The 17,042-nt window shown below is 41.0% G+C and overlaps 1 protein-coding gene across 1 annotated transcript in view; it reads right to left on the bottom strand.

The window, feature by feature from the left end:
* Positions 1-16,708, bottom strand: part of tent4b (terminal nucleotidyltransferase 4B) — an 89,295-nt gene extending 72,587 nt beyond the window's left edge. Inside the window, exon 1 of the mRNA XM_060838117.1 lies at positions 16,052-16,708. Coding sequence (XP_060694100.1) covers positions 16,052-16,500 — 449 coding nt within the window. The 5' untranslated portion in view covers positions 16,501-16,708. The remainder of the gene's footprint in view (positions 1-16,051) is intronic.
* Between the last annotated feature and the right edge of the window lie 334 nt (positions 16,709-17,042).

Here is a 17,042-nt window from a genome sequence, read left to right as displayed (position 1 = left end):
AGATTTGTCAGCTATCTTAACTAAGGCGTTTGTTTAACCAGGATGGTTACATTTGTGGAGCCCTAATATATACACAAAAATATATACACATATACCACACACACACACACACACACACACACACACACACACACACACACACACACACACACACACATACTTTACACCAAGCTTAGCTGTTCTGTATTGTTTTTTTTTGCGTTTCTTTGATCTATTAGTTATTTACTTATTTATTGATGTTGCTTTGCACAGTGATATGGTTTGTTTTGTATTATAGGGTAGGTAAAGAGTTAGCAGAGAGTAGTTGTATTGTAATTTGTGTTTTTTTCTTTTTATTATACTGATTTTTCAAAAATTTCATTTGTAAAGTTAAAAAAATTTGCACACACACACACACACACACACACACACACACACACACAGAAATATGCTGCACAGACAAACTTACATACCTGCAGGATTTTACTCCTTCATGGTAAGCCAACATGATAACCCCTCGCCTCCAAAAAAAAGGTTCCCTCCTACATTAATTACTTCCACTTATAATTCAGTGCGCAAATATGGCAGCTCTGAAGCACTGGTGTTCAGTTAGAATTGTGGAAAGTTTCAGGAATGCCAAGCTCAGGTCACGCTCTTAGGTTACCATGTCTGATCATAGTTAAAAAATCACAGCACCAGGTTATAGTCCAACAGGTTTAATTGGAAGCACACTAGCTTTCGGAGTGACTCTCCATCAGGTGACAGAGGAGGGCTCACTCGTAACAGAATTTATAGCAAAAATTTTCAGTGTGATGTCAATGAAATTATACATTGACAAATTGATTGTTAAGCCTTTCATCTGTTAGAATACAATGATAGTTTCATTTTTTTCATGTGTAAATCACCAAACCCTTTTTTTTAAAAAACGTTGCATTCTCAGGTTAGCTGTTAACAATGGTGATAGCTAGACAATATGTTGAAGGTGTTAGCCCCCGGTGTTCTCAGTCTATGCCATGATGTTTAGGTTGATTCTAATCTAAAAAGTGAGATAACAGTTTTACATACATCCATGCAGTTTTGAGCTCAGAGTTCTGCATGTATGCACGCAGTTTTTGAACGAAGTACAATGTAACTCTGCAAGCACAAATTCACCCCACAAAATGTGCGCGCATGTGGGGCTTCGCCTGTGTCTGTGTGTCTGTGTGTAGTGAGTGCAGAGTGTCTTAAGTCTGTGAGGGGGTGCATGAGTGAGTGTGGCAGTGTGTGTGCGTGCACATCTGTGTGTACCTGTGTCCATGTGTGAGAGTGAGAATGTGTGTGAGAGTGTGAGAGTGTGAATATCTGTGTGTGTGTAGTGCAATGGTAATCACCTGTAATGTAACATGAACCTAAGGTCCCAGTTGAGGCCCTCCCTATGGGTACTGAACTTAGCTATCAGCCCCTGCTCGGCCTCTTTTCTTTGCTGCCTGTCCTGAAGTCCACCTTGGAGGATGGTCACCCGAAGGTCCGAGACTGAATGTCTTGGACAACTGATGTGTTCCCCAACTGGGAGGGAGCCCTCCCGTCTGTTGATTGTGCGGTGCCCATTCATCTGTTGTCGTAGCCTTTGCTCGGTTTCCCCAATGTACCATGCCTCCGGGCATCCTTGCCTGCAACGTATAAGATAGACAACGTTGGCTGAGTCACATGAGTACCTGCCATGTACAAGGTGGGAGGTGTTCCCACGTGTAATAGTGGTATCTATGTCCACAATCTGACACGTCTTGCAGCGTCCACCGTGACAGGATTGTATGGAATTGTCCTGAGAGCCGGGCAGTTTGCTATGAACAATGATCTGTTTGAGGTTTGGCGGTTGTTTAAGGGCAATTAGTGGAGCTGTGGGGAAGGTCTTGGTGAGGTGCTCATCCTCATTGATAATGTGTTGCAGGTCACGAAGAACATGGTGTAATTTTTCAGCTCCTGGAAAATACTGAACAACGAAGGGTACCCTGTCAGTTACAGCATGTGTCTGTCTCCTGAGGAGGTCATTACGGTTCCTTGCTGTGGCACGTCGGAACAATCGATCAATGGGTTGAGCATCGTACCCTGTTCTTGTGAGGGCATCCGTGAGTACTTCCAGGTGTCCGTCACGTTCCTCCTCATCTGAGCAGGTCCGGTGTATGCGTAGGGCTTGTCCATAGGGAATGGCTGTTTGAATATGTTTTGGGTGGAAGCTGGAGAAGTGTAGCATTGTGAGGTTGTCTGTGGGTTTGCGGTGGAGTGAGGTGCTGAGGTGTCCATCCTTGATGGAGACGCATGTGTCCAAGAATGAGACAGATAGTCGAGAGTAGTCCATGGTGAGTTTGATAGTGGGATGAAACTTGTTGATGTCACTGTGTAGTTTTACTTGTTGATGTCACTGTGTAGTGATAAAACTACACAGTGACATCAACAAGTTTCATCCCACTATCAAACTCACCATGGACTACTCTCGACTATCTGTCTCATTCTTGGACACATGCGTCTCCATCAAGGATGGACACCTCAGCACCTCACTCCACCGCAAACCCACAGACAACCTCACAATGCTACACTTCTCCAGCTTCCACCCAAAACATATTCAAACAGCCATTCCCTATGGACAAGCCCTACGCATACACCGGACCTGCTCAGATGAGGAGGAACGTGACGGAAACCTGGAAGTACTCATGGATGCCCTCACAAGAACAGGGTACGATGCTCAACTCATTGATCGATTGTTGCGACGTGCCACAGCAAGGAACCGTAATGACCTCCTCAGGAGACAGACACATGCTGTAACTGACAGGGTACCCTTCGTTGTTCAGTATTTTCCAGGAGCTGAAAAATTACACCATGTTCTTCGTGACCTGCAACACATTATCAATGAGGATGAGCACCTCACCAAGACCTTCCCCACAGCTCCACTAATTGCCCTTAAACAACCGCCAAACCTCAAACAGATCATTGTTCATAGCAAACTGCCCGGCTCTCAGGACAATTCCATACAATCCTGTCACGGTGGACGCTGCAAGACGTGTCAGATTGTGGACATAGATACCACTATTACACGTGGGAACACCTCCCACCTTGTACATGGCAGGTACTCATGTGACTCAGCCAACGTTGTCTATCTTATACGTTGCAGGCAAGGATGTCCGGAGGCATGGTACATTGGGGAAACCGAGCAAAGGCTACGACAACAGATGAATGGGCACCGCACAATCAACAGACGGGAGGGCTCCCTCCCAGTTGGGGAACACATCGGTTATCCAAGACATTCAGTCTCGGACCTTCGGGTGACCATCCTCCAAGGTGGACTTCAGGACAGGCAGCAAAGAAAAGAGGCCGAGCAGGGGCTGATAGCTAAGTTCAGTACCTCTAGGGAGGGCCTCAACCGGGACCTTAGGTTCATGTCACATTACAGGTGATCACCATTGCACCACACACACACAGACTTAAGACACTCTGCACTCACTACACACACAACCCCCACCCCAGACAGACAGACAAACACACACACACAGACAAAGACCCACATGCACACATATTTTGTGGGGTGAATTTGTACTTGCTGAGTTACATTGCACTTTGCTGAAAAACTGCATACACTCATGTAGAACTCTGACCTCAAAAAACTGCATGAATGTGTGTAAAACTCTTATCTCACTTTTGAGATTAGAATCAACCGAAACATCATGGCATAGACAGAACACAGGGGGCTAACACCTTCAACATATTGTCTAGCTATCACCATTGTTAACAGCTAACCTGAGAATGCAACTTTAAAAAAAGGGTTTTGTGATTTACACATGAAGGAAGTGAAACTATCACTGTATTCTAACAGATTGGCTTAATAGACAATCAAAGTATAATTTCAGTTATAACACACAGTAAATTTTTGCTGTAAATTCTGTGTTACAATCGAGTCCTCCACTGTCACCTGATGAAGGAGTGTCACTCTGAAAAGCTAGTGTGCTTCCAATTCAACCTGTTGGTTTATAACTGGTGCTGTGTGATTTTTAACTTTGTACATCACAGTCCAACACTGGCATCTCCAAATCTTGTCTGATCATGTTTGCTTAGTTAACATGACAGAGACAATGAGAGTGACCAATATATAGGTCTTAATTGTTTGCAGCGGTAATCTGTTCTGTACATTCTTAGACTGCGTTACTTGTCGATGAAGTGCAATTTGATGTCAGATTGTGGTCTTGCATGGTCTCACATTCAAAGCATTTTTATTCCATTTCAATTAGATTCCCTACAGTGTGGAAACAGGCCCTTCGGCCCAATAAGTCCACACTGACCCTCCAAACAGCAACACACCCAGTCCCATTTCCCTCTGACTGACGCACTTAACACTACGGGCAATTTAGCATGGCCAATTCACCTAGCCTGCACATCTTTGGACTGTGGGAGGAAACCAGAGCACCCGGAGGAAACCCATGCAGACAGTCGCCGGAGGCTAGAATCGAACCTGGGACCCTGGTGTTGTGAGGCAGCTAACCAGAGCCACCGTACCACCGTAAATGGTAACGGTAAAGTTGCCATAGTCTTACCAGACTATAAGGCAGATCTCTCAGAGAGAGATGATTGGTGGTGGTTTAACCCGAGGGGTCACCACACCTCAGGGGAGGACAGAGGTTGAGAAGGAGAGTCCTTCATGCTAACCTCAAAGTGCAGACACTTCATTGATTGGCATTACTCTGTATTACAAACCAGCCATCCAGCTAACTGTTCAAACTTACCCCCTATTGTTATTGTACAACTGACTTTGGACTGAAAATGCCAAGTTCCAACTTTATGAATACCTTGTAGGTTCCACTTGAGAAGATGACTGGAGAGAATAATATTGCATGTTCCCTTTTGTGCTGCTGCCCCAGTGGTTCTGATAACCTTTCAAACCTTTCCCAGTTTTTATTTAGCCCTTGCTATATCCTAGTGATCACAAATTATTCATAGAGTGCATAGCCTTGAAAATTGCCATGCCATTCTTATCTGTTCACTTTTGCCATGTTGAGGTCAGAGCAATAGTAACTTGTAAACCCATGTATGTTCTAATTTTTCTTTCTTCTGTGTGGACCTCGGGTGAAGTTTAGAGTATTCAGGGATGTTATGAAGCAGATAGAGTTACACCTAGGTTGAGACAAGCAAGTGGCAAACTGCTGCTGCTGCCAGATAATTGGCCTGATATTCGTGTCAAGGTGTTTCATTTCTCAGGGAAGAGAGGAGAATGGGAAATGGCCAACAAATAAGTGGGTCCTGCTAATGATGAGATGCAAATACAAGGTCTGTGTCAACGAGAATTTTGTGGCATTTTTTGGGGTTGTAAAAGAAAATCTTCCCACCATCCCAGTATATGTTGAACCCTGTCTGGATCAGATTTCAGAAAATGAAATTTGGATGGTAGAAGGTGTATTCGTGTGAGAGCATTTTCTTGGTGGTGATCATAATTTGGTTACATTTGGTGTGGTTGGGGAAAGTACAACGCTAGATCAAAAGTGAAGTGGTTTACACTGGGGAAGTCAATTTTACTTTGCAGAAATGTCATTTGGCAAAAAGTAGAACAGAATTTAAAAGGTAAATCAATGTCAAAGTAGTGGGAGGCAAAGAGAACCTAGACCAAATATTTCCCATAAAATCACAGCTAGGTCATTACTAAATATGAATCAAGTGAATCAAGATTAAGGCAAAATAGGAAAGCTTACGAGTGACGCAAAGCTTAGCAAAGTGTAGAAAGTACAGGGTGAAGTTGAAAAAGGAAAGGGCCATGAATCTTAATTAATTTTCCATCTGCCTTCACAAAAAAAAGAGGGAGGTTATGCAGACACAGTAGTGGAGGAGTAGACAATATAAACAGAGAAGGTGAATATTAAGGGATTAAACAGCTTTGACAAAAGACAAATCAACAGTCATGGGTGAAATGTAACAAAAACTAAGAGAAGCCAGGCAAAAAATTGCAGAAGCTCTGATCATCAGTTTTAAAATTGGCTGGCTGGAGCATGGTGCTGGAGGATAGATGGATTCCTCACATCCTACCATTATGGACATTCAGACTTGTGCTTCAGAACTAGCCATTGTAATACACTGTTACAAGACAGCTATCTAACGGACAGTGGAAAGTTGCTCAGATTTATCACATCCACAAGATAAACGTAATCTGACAAGTTACCATTCCATTAGTCTGCTCGATTTTAAATCAAAGTGATGGAACGTGTCATTTGAAGTGCTATCAAATGCATTTCACCAGGGCTATTCAAATCCAGAATTTATAGTCATTTTTTCAAAAAAAGCTTAATTCTAGGGGTGATTTAAGAGTGATCCCTCATTGCATCAAGATAGCAACTGACCCAAGTGTAGCAGCAACGAGTTTGGTGAAAACAGAGGTCACTAAGAATTGGAGTGAGAAGTCTCCACTGGTTAAAGTCATACCTAGCATATGAAAGAAGGTTGTAACTGGAGGAAGCAGTGATCTGAGTTTCAAGACATTACTCTGAAGAATCCCTGTGGGAATGTCTTAGGTCCAACCATGTTCAGCCACTTCATCAAGAACCTTCTTCCCATCACAAAAAAAAATGTTAGAAGTGATTTATTTTCTGATTATTGAACCATGTTCAGCATCATTTGTAACAGCTCAGATCTGAAGCCCATGTGTAGGAAGGACTGCACAACATTCAGACTTGGGCTAACAAAAAGCAAGTGACCACAATGGATCACATGTCAGGCAATGATTATCTCTCTCAAAATCCTGTGTTGATTGAAATGGCATGCCAACTACTGAATCCCTTATTATTAACATCCTTGACCAAAACATTGTCTGCACTAGTCATTATAAATTCTGTGGCCACAAGATGAGGTTAGAGGCAGGGAAGCTTGATCGCAAAGCACAAGGCAAGAAATTGATGGAATGCTCTCCACTATTGCAGTTCTCAAGAACTGCAATAGTTTGTTAACCATATGGCTAAGCATATTTGATTTGTAAAATGAATGTAATCTTATTACGATTGTTAGCAAAATGGCATGGTGAAAATCAATGTGATTTTGTTCTGGTCTTAGTGAATGCCTTGCATCCTTGGTTAGTCAAGGGTGGCAAGTGCTTATTATGCAAGCAGACAAGATGCAGATTTACCTACATTAAGAGAGTATAAGCCAAGGTGCTTTCTATTAATAGTCAATGCATTCCTTAAAAGTAAGTGTCACCATGACAGCAATTTCTATTGAACACCAGTCATGCAATTAAAACAAAAGAACTGCAAACGCTAGAAATCTGAAACAAAAATAAATTGCTGGAGAAACTCACCAGGTCTGGCAGCATTTGTGGACAGAATTAAGCTTGTCTCACAACTTAAATAATCACAAACTCGAGAATTTAATCAAAATGAGTTAAGCTGTGATCTCAGGTAGAAAAATTACAACTGTCTTGAGGAGACAAGAACAATGCCAACATCGCTCCCTCCAATGCCACACCAAGAACCTGGCTGGCAAATTGAAAGTGATATTAAAAGGTCCTGCCATTTAATGAAGCAGGACATGACTGACCCAGGAATCACACACCCCAACACACTGCAAATTAAAACATTTGTTAAAGAGGGAAGCACTACAACTTGCATGAAGACAAACCAAAGTATATATCCTGTTGCATAAACCTCTCAGTGTATTCAGTTACTGAAAAGGGCAAAGTTTCCTTTAGTTATTACTTAATACAAAGATTTAACTTCAATCTCAATTTCCCTGCAAAATTTCTCTCTACATTGCGTTCCAATCAGAAAAATGGTTGGATCGTGGACATTTCCATATCTGATTTGCAGGAACAGCAGTTTTTGCAAAAAAGTGAATACTTGTTTCTTGGAGTGAAAGAAATAGTTGCTAATTACTCTTGAAATGGAACACTGCATAACAATATAGAGTCCACTCTAAAAGAGAGCCAAGAACACAAGTCAAAAATGCTCAAGATTTTCAAAATGTGATTGAAGGTTTTAAGTACAATGAACCCTGGCATTTTAGCAAAGCTCAAAATGCACCAGCAGTCAGGCACTTGTTTCTTCAGTTATTGAGCCATAGCAAATGCTCAAAAGTTAAAAATTGACCTGCACCAAGATAAGCAATATTTCTTTAGTAATCAGCCACATTTAAGGTTCAAGCAAAAACTGATTATAACCTTAACAACTGCCAAAAATTATGAACCATCTGATCAGTGAACTTCCACGAAAATATCAGATCTTCAAACTAACCCAGATGTTAGAAAACAAAATCACAATCGATCATTTGACAGAGCATAAATGAGGCAACAGGAACTTTTCATGCACTGCCTCTAATCTGCGGGCTAACCGCTTCAAGGCCAAACACTACGAACTTTAAACCTACTGAGGACTTCAACTTTGTACCAATACATATCAATAAAACATGCATGGTTATGTTTTCCTCTTTTCCAACTAAGAATACAAACATTACCTACAACTGAGAGTCTCAACATTTTCCAAGATGCCAATTTTCTCTTGTTCCAAATTATTTGTGGTGAACACTTTTCAAATGCTTCCAATCATCTGTAGATAATTGACTGTGCTTTGTTTGGGGGTGTAATAGGGACAGTAAAAGCAGAATCCTGGCTGAGTTCTGCAAGCAAACATCTGAAATTTTGACTTTCGAAATTATATATCTAATGGAAAGTTGAGAGTCATACTCTAGTTTCATGCTTTCAGCCAACTGAAGTATGCAAAAAGAAATACAAAAAACAAAATCATGCACGTACAAACAGACAGATTAGAAAGACATGACCTTCCAGCTTGATTCTCCATTTGAGATAAACCTAACAACTGAAATATGAATAGTGGTCAGTTGCTAGAATGATCATTTGCTAGTTCAGAAGATTGTGGTTTCAAAGACTTAAGCTGTCACTCCAGTGTAGTACCAAAGCAGGGCTATATTAATTGTACGGTTTCTTTTCAAATGAGATGTTAAGCTGAGCTCTAACTTGTCATTTCTAGTAGTGTAGCTAATTGAAAACAACTCCATGAAACTACTTGGAGTCTGTTGACATCCTGGTATTGCAAACTTTCTAAATGGAAAAAGGTACAGATACAGTGAGATGGGTAAGGGAGTAACAGAAATGAGATTACTGAAATATTGTATCATGAATCATAATACACTAAATTAAAAAAGGAAAGTCAAAAGTAATTTTCAATTAACTTGAGTTAAAGAAACCAGTAAAACCTGGATTGGAAAAGAGGCATCAGAAGCTAGTGATTCCTGGAAAAGGAGTGGAAGGTGGTATTCCTGTCACTAACTGAACATGGAAAAGGAGGTTATGGCTGAGTGGCATGATCATGCTTGGCATATTTGGGCTCAGAAAGAAAAGTAAAATCAGGAAATATGACAGAGTCAAGATAGGAGATGGAAAATTATTTGCTACAATAAAACACAATTCTTATATCATTAACAATATTTACTTGCAAGATGGCTCAGGTTTTAAAATTGAACAGGTAAATGAAAAAATGTCAAGGACTATTGAGGCAGAGAGGTTGTCAGTATGCATCTGCAAACTGAAAACACGTATTTTCATTTCAGTTAGCATTACAAGGAGATACCACATATAAAGCAAAGAAATTCAACAATGTCCGAATCACCTGGCAAAGACAACACTAGATTTGATGTAACTTTATTATTTCATTTTGGTCTGCAATATGAGAAAACACTACCAGACAGATGGACTGGAAAAGAAGATACTTTTTGAGAGAGAGCGAGAATGGACTTGTCAACTATGAAGGAAACAGTGGAGAGATCAAGGAGGATCAGCAAATCAAAATTGCTGTTATATGTAATTCTGACCTCGAACAATAGTCTAAAGAGCAATCTCTGAAGTATAGTTGGAAGGTTACAGCAATATCAAATTCTTTGCATGAGGCTTGAGCTCACAGCCTTCAGATCAAAGATTAAAAGAGTAACCAACCAAGTTAAGTTGACACAAAGTTAAAGCCCATATAACAGAAATGACAGTGGCAGAATGAACAGTATAAAGTTGGCTGTGTGACAGAAAGTAGTGAGGAATGATGTTTCCCGGCATGAAAGAAGGTTTGTAGCAGCATTCTCCAGGAATCGGTATTAGTACCATCACTTGCCTTGACGAATATCAGTGAATATGTAAGGTTTTCAACATTTCAGCTGGCAATAAATTTGGAACTGTGTACAGGGAAAGTGTTTTAAGCCTCAAGATAACATAGAAAGGCTGGTGGAATGGTTAGACATGTGGGAGCTCAAATTTACTGCAGATGTCAGTGTTTTAGTTAACCTTTGAAAACTCTACAACAGGGACAGACGTAGATAAAACCTGAACTGACACAGGCATGGTAGTTGCTATTTTGAAATTTGAAAATTCATAATATGAACATTGCACTGTTTATTCAATATATTAATCCCATAAAGATACCTTTAATCATAATGAGAGGATCAAATTCCCTGTAAAACCCTGTCAAATTAAATTGTCTTCAGCATCCAATAGTTTACGGAATTCAGTATTACTCTGACTATGACAATCATAAAGGTTCTTCTTCTGGAGCAGTTGTAATGTTTTGGTTTCAGAAATATCCATCTACAAAAAAAAATCATCTTTCTCAGCATCCAACTAATTAATTTTCTGAATAATCCACTGACAGTTTGTACGGCAATAATATCGCACAACTTAATGTACCCCAAGTACACATATTTGTGCTCTTTTCAAAGATTCTTTTTTCCATTAAATACCCATTTATTCCATTTTTAAAAATATGATCAGTGTATGGCTTATTGAGGAACACATCTAAACAGTTGACCTTTTGATGATAGCATTCCTGCATAACTGCAATTTGAATGTAATTTCTTTACAAAATCCTCTTCACCTCATCAGTTATATTGGACCTGAACAGCGTCCACAAAGATTTATGTAGGCCATTGGGATTCCTATTCAGACATAATTGATCTACATCTTAATTCCATTCTCATTTAATCATACATCAAAACTCTATCAAGGTACTTGATTTTCAGCAAGGTCTTGCATTTGAAAGTTATAATAGGTTTTAACTTCATTCTGTCAGCCACGTAGGTTGGAATCACTAACGCTCATCTTGCGTCCTGTCGTTTCATTTTAATTGTTTTCAAACCCTGACATAATACAGTGGCTGTGTAGAAAGAAAAAGCCAATGGTTATCTATGTGGTTGATATAATGGTGTAAAAAGTACTCATTTTTATTGCTGTCGAGTTTGGCAGAGGTCTTTTAGTAACCCGAACAATTTTATTTTCTCTTGAAATGCAATATATTTTTGTTTCATAAATCAGGTACACCATCTAGCTTTGCTCTGAAATCTTGTTGGAATTAAGACCAAACATACACACGGGGGTAGCAATGGCCTCATGATGTTATCACTAGACTGTTAATCCAGAAACCCAAGTAATGTTTTGGAAACTAGGTTTGAATCATGCCATGGCAGATAGTGGAATTAATTTCAATTTTAAATGTTTTAAAATTAAAAGTTGAATGATGACCATGAAACCATTGTTGATTGTTGCAAAGCTCATCTGAGCTATAGGAAGGAAACCACCATCTTTACCTGCTCTGGCCGACAGATTACTCTACATCGACAGTAATGAAGTTGACTCTTAACTGCCCTTTGAGCAATTAGGGATGGTGCAATAAATGTTAGCCTACCCAGTGATAACCACATTCCATGAATAAAATTTTTAAAATTATAATCGCAAAAACATTCTGACAATTTTCAAGGATCATCCCTAAGCATGCTCATCAAGCCCAGGTCAATAACCAGTCGCCGTACACATGGTGCATTCAATACTAGTTTAATTGCTGCTGCTGCATGGTTCAGAGTTTAAGTAGAAAACATGTACATTTCAATATGACTTTGCAACACAGCAATCAAATCTGAGGATTAGTTAGTTAAGTCATACGCATTATTTTTTTTTAAACTGCAAAGGAACTAAAAAGGCTATGTTGCTTTGGAGCTTATCACCCAAAACTTTCAGTTGGTGACCCCAATGGGAAGCTGTCGTCTTGGATATCTTGTTTTAAGTAGGATTACTGCTTCTTCTTTGCTCACACCAGTGTCCCACTATTATTGCCTTGATGTAGTACATTTGACATGAGCAAGTGTATGACCCTTAGCTTGAATCCAACTGCACACTTCATTTAGAGTCAGAGCTGTACAGCACAGAAGCAGACCCTTCAGTCCAACTCGTCCATGCTGACCAGATATCCTAACCTAATCTAGTCCCAATTTCCAGCACATGGCCCAAATCCCTTCCTATTCATTTATGCATCCAGATGCCTCCGAAATACTAATTGTACAAGTCTCCACCACTTCCTCTGGCAGCTCATTCTATATACGCACCACACTTGTGTGAAAATGTTGCCCCTTACATTTCTTTTAAATCTTTCCCCTCTTACCCTAAACCTGCGACCTCTTGTTCTGGATTCCCCAACCCAGGAAAAGACCTTCTCTATTCACCCTATCCATGCCCCACATATAAAGCAAGGAAATTCAACAAAGTCCGAATCACCTGGCAAAGACGACACTAGATAAACTTCTACAAAAGGTCACCCCTCAGCCTTGATGCTCCAGGGAAAAGAGGCCCAACCTGTAGGGAGAAAACAGTCTCTCCTTATAGCTCAAATCCTCCAACCCCGGCAACATCTTTGTAAATCTTTTCTGATCCCTTTCAAGGGTCACAACAGCCTGCTGATTGAGAGATTCTGGACTCCTTCCAATCTTCCAAAAGTGGCCTAACCAATGTCATGTACAACTGCAACATGACCTTCAAGTTCTTTTAATCAATGCTCTGACCAATAAAGGAAAGCATACCAAACGCCTTCTTCACAATCCTATCTACTTGTGACTACACTTTCAAGGAACTACGAATCTCATTCCAACATCTCTGTTCAGCAACAGTCCGCAGGATCTTATCATTAAGTGTACAGGTTCTGCTCGGATTGGTCTTTCCAAAATGCAGCACCTCACATTTATCTAAATTCAACTCCATCGGCCACTCTTCAGCCCATTGGTCCATATGATCAAGATCCCATTGCACTCTAAGGTAGCCTTCGCTGTTCACTATACCTCCAGTTGTGGTGTCATCTACAAATTTACTAACTATACCTCCCCTGTTCACATCCAAATCCTTTATACAAAAACGATGAAAAGCAGCAGACCCAGGACTGATCATTGTAGCACACCAGTGGTCACAGGCCTCCAGTCTGAAAAGCAACCCTCCACCACCCTCTGTCTTCTAACTTCAAGCCAATTCTGTACCCGAATGGCTAGTCCACCCTGTTATTTCGTTGAAAGCCTTATTTCCCTTTGAGGGGTTTGCCATATGGGCCTGCTTGGTCAACATATCTTAAATTTCCACAAATCCTGCAACACAGCCTATATTGTATGCTCAATCCCTTGTGCCCAGTTATATGGCAAGTAAAACATGTGTCTGTGAGGTGAAAAATTGGGGTAGAGTATAAAATGTGAATACAGTACATAATAGTCAAGAAGATTTGGCATCAGTGGAGGAGGCGGGGGGGGTTGGGGGGTGGGAGGAATGTGTGTGGCTGTGGGGTGGACTCATATGCCAAGTATGTACAAAAACATTATTTTTGGGCCTGCAAAACTGGGTTACTTTATCTTCAGGTTGATTGGTACACCACAATCTACAGTGATATACGTTGAAAGGAAAAAAAGGAGATAATATAGAATAAATAAAGAACATTGCTGAAAGTAGTGCAGAAACAGAGAGGTCCAAAGGTATATGTGCACAAATCTATTGATAGCAGTAGAACAAGTTGTGAATGCTGGTTTTAAGATATGTAGGAATCAGTTTTATAACTAGAGGCATACTGAATAGAAGACAGGAAAATAAAACAAACCTTAACAAAAGCACGGTTTTGGCCTCAACTGGGATGTTGTATCCAATTGTCAACACCATACTTGGGAATGAAGTGAAGTGAAGGCATTAGAGACAAAAAGACGTATGCAAACAATCTCAGTGATCAGAGACTTCAGTTACATGGAGATTGTAGAAGCCAAGGCTGGTGGTCTTGGAGGTGGAAAGTTTAAATGAAATTTGATAAACATACTCAAAAAGGCACCTGGACAGTGTTGAGCGGAAGAAACTGTTCCTATTGACAGGAGGATTGAGAACCAAAGAATCCCAATTTAAGATGAGTGTCAAAGGAATCAAAAAGCAACACGAGAATACTTTTTTATTTAGTGAGTGCTTAGGATATGGAATGCACTGCCTGAGTGCAGATTCCATTATAGCTTTCAAAAAGGAATTGAATAATAAGCAATAAACAAAAAGAAGTGCAGAACTACAGGGAAAAAGACAGATGAGTGGGACTAGACAGTTTTCTCTTGCATAGAACAGACACACAACAGGTGAACATCCTCACTATGCCAAGCTCATCCTGAGATTCTATGGCTCACTGTACACCCCAACCACAACTGGTTCAGTTCACTAGTCTCAGCACACATAGATCAGAAAGATCCCATGATTTATGACACATCCAATGGCATATTTACCCCATGAACCAAAACACATTGTCATATTCTCTTTAATTACAGAGTCAGTCATTTACTTGGAAATCAGAAAGAGAGAGAAAACAATCATAATCTTTCATTTCTTGCTGCGAATCTGAAGAGTTCAAAATAAAAAAAATGTGCAGTCTTAAAACAAATTAATCATGAAGCAGGTGACATTAAAATGTGCATTTAACCATAAATGTCACATTTTCAAATTGACAAAAAGATAGATACAGGTTTTGCTACAGCAGCCGTTTTGAAGTATTAACTTCACCCGATAAGGTTCTTTCCAAATCGCCACTCATTCCAAAATTTATATATGCAGCTATCAGATTTACCCACATGAATTTCAAGAAACATGTGGAAACCACGTGGGTAGACTGAAATTCACTATGCATACCTGCTTTCAACTTTTGAGGGGAAAACTTTTTTTTTCCCAATGCAAGCATGATGCATTTTAAAAATACTGCCATCATTTAGAGTAATGTTTCAAAGTGAAAGTAGACGTCCTAAAATATAGAAGCAAAGTAGCAAGTGTCTTTTTTTTAAGTGCAGCATGGTGGCACAGCGGTTAGCACTGTGCCAGAAATCCAGGTTCAATTTCAGCTTGGGTAACTATCTTGGTGGAGCTTGCAAATTCTCCCTGTGTCTACATGAGTTTTTGCCAGGTGCTCCCATTTTCTCCCACAATCCAAAGATATACAGGTTCAGTGGACCGGCTAAGCTAAATTGCCCCATTGTGTCCAGGGTTGTAGCGTTAGGGGGATTCCGGTGGTTGGTGCAGACTTGATGCACTATATGGTCTCTGTCTACAGTATAGAGATTCTCTGATTTTATTTAACAATTCTGTACTTTAATGATGCCCAATGAAAGTAAACTAAATACATTCCTATTGAGATGTTAAATGAAAACACTAAAACTTGATGTACAAATTTAAATGTCATTTAGACCCAAAAACCATACATCACACAGTGTAAAAGTCAACTAATGAACAAGTTATATATTTTAAAATTTCACTCATTCCAAGTGTCAGCTGAATTGGGACAAGAGATTGATGTGGACATTTCATATATAAATCTGTTTCTTTTGCAATTAAACAAAATGGACTCTGTATTACATGACACTGACTGATGGGCATAGTTAATGATCTTAAACAGGCAGTCTTACAAAATGGCTAAACTTTCCTTCTATTGCTCACATATCGTGGAGTGATAAAATGCACCAAATATATGACTTGACAGGCACTACAAAATAAAGACAATGCATTATTCTTTCCTTAATAGCCCAAAACATGAACTTTTCCAATCGCATTTTCATTAAGACAACACCACTTTAACACGTGGGCAATCTTTGACATCCACCGAATTGGCTGCATTATAAATGAGGGCATCGACTGAGTTGCCTTTAAAGCACGATTTGAGAACTCCTTTGCGACATGACAAGCACCAGAATTAGCGTTCACCGAGCAGGAAGAGGACCATCTGAAACTACCTTTGCAGGAAAAGAAAGTAAGAAATCTTACCCCAAGACTCCCTCGCTGTAGTTTCGGCTTTTCCAGGGAGTTCCGTTGTAATGGCCACTTCCAGACAGAAGGCTGTAGTTTAACCCGAAAGTGCTTGCCTTGTTGTCCCGTTTCCTCTTGTTGCCCGTGCCACTGGTCCGATTGCTGTTGTCGGGGTAGCCCTTCCTGCAGCCACCTTCTCCTGGGCTGGCTGGGAAGTTGCTGTTATTTGCGCTGGTCTCGAGTGGGAGGAAATCCCTCTGAACGCCCAAGTCCCCTCCTCCCTGGCTGCTCCTCTCTCTCAACATGGTCTCGCTGCCCACACTCGTTGCTGCCGTCGCCGTTGCCGCCGCACAGTTATTATTAAAGAACAGATTCCTCAGCCCTTGCGTCGTTTCCCAAATTTGCATCCACAAAATGTTGGCAGGTCCGAGCTGTTCTGGCTGAAACCAGGCTACCCTCGGATCCATCAAATGGGGACGGGGTTAATACTCGCTGAAAACGAGCGTCTGTTCGTTTTCTCCTGACCCTCCGCTCAGTCTCTAATCACCCTCACTCTCTCTCCCTCCCACCAGCCGTCAGCCCCTCTGTCTAGTCGCAGGCACCTCCGTCAGCCTGTCACCGGGCCGGAACGAGAACAGTCTCAACAGTAATGGCGACGGCCGCTCCAGTGCACATGCGCGCGCGACATACCCCAGCCGCCGTACGGCTCGAGGGTGCGAACACCTCGCGCAACAATTGGCCCTTGTTGTGACGTCATGGCAACGAGCTTTTACGCGACAAAGAAAGATCTCGCGCGTTCGTTCCGTTTTCGGTTTATATTCGAACGGTCTCAGTAACGTCTACCCCCCCCCCCTCCTCTTTCCCCCATCATATACTCAGCTCCTTTCTTTCACCCCCCCACCACCACATAGACTCAGTCTACTCTCCACACTGCATGCTCCCTCTCTTCTTCCCCGCCCCCCCATGCAGACTCCGTCTACTCCACTCATTATACTTCCACCCCCCCGCC

Source organism: Hemiscyllium ocellatum, chromosome 17 (assembly GCF_020745735.1).
Source record: "Hemiscyllium ocellatum isolate sHemOce1 chromosome 17, sHemOce1.pat.X.cur, whole genome shotgun sequence".
NCBI classification, from domain to species: domain Eukaryota; kingdom Metazoa; phylum Chordata; class Chondrichthyes; order Orectolobiformes; family Hemiscylliidae; genus Hemiscyllium; species Hemiscyllium ocellatum.
This window is presented reverse-complemented; position numbering and strand designations above follow the sequence as displayed.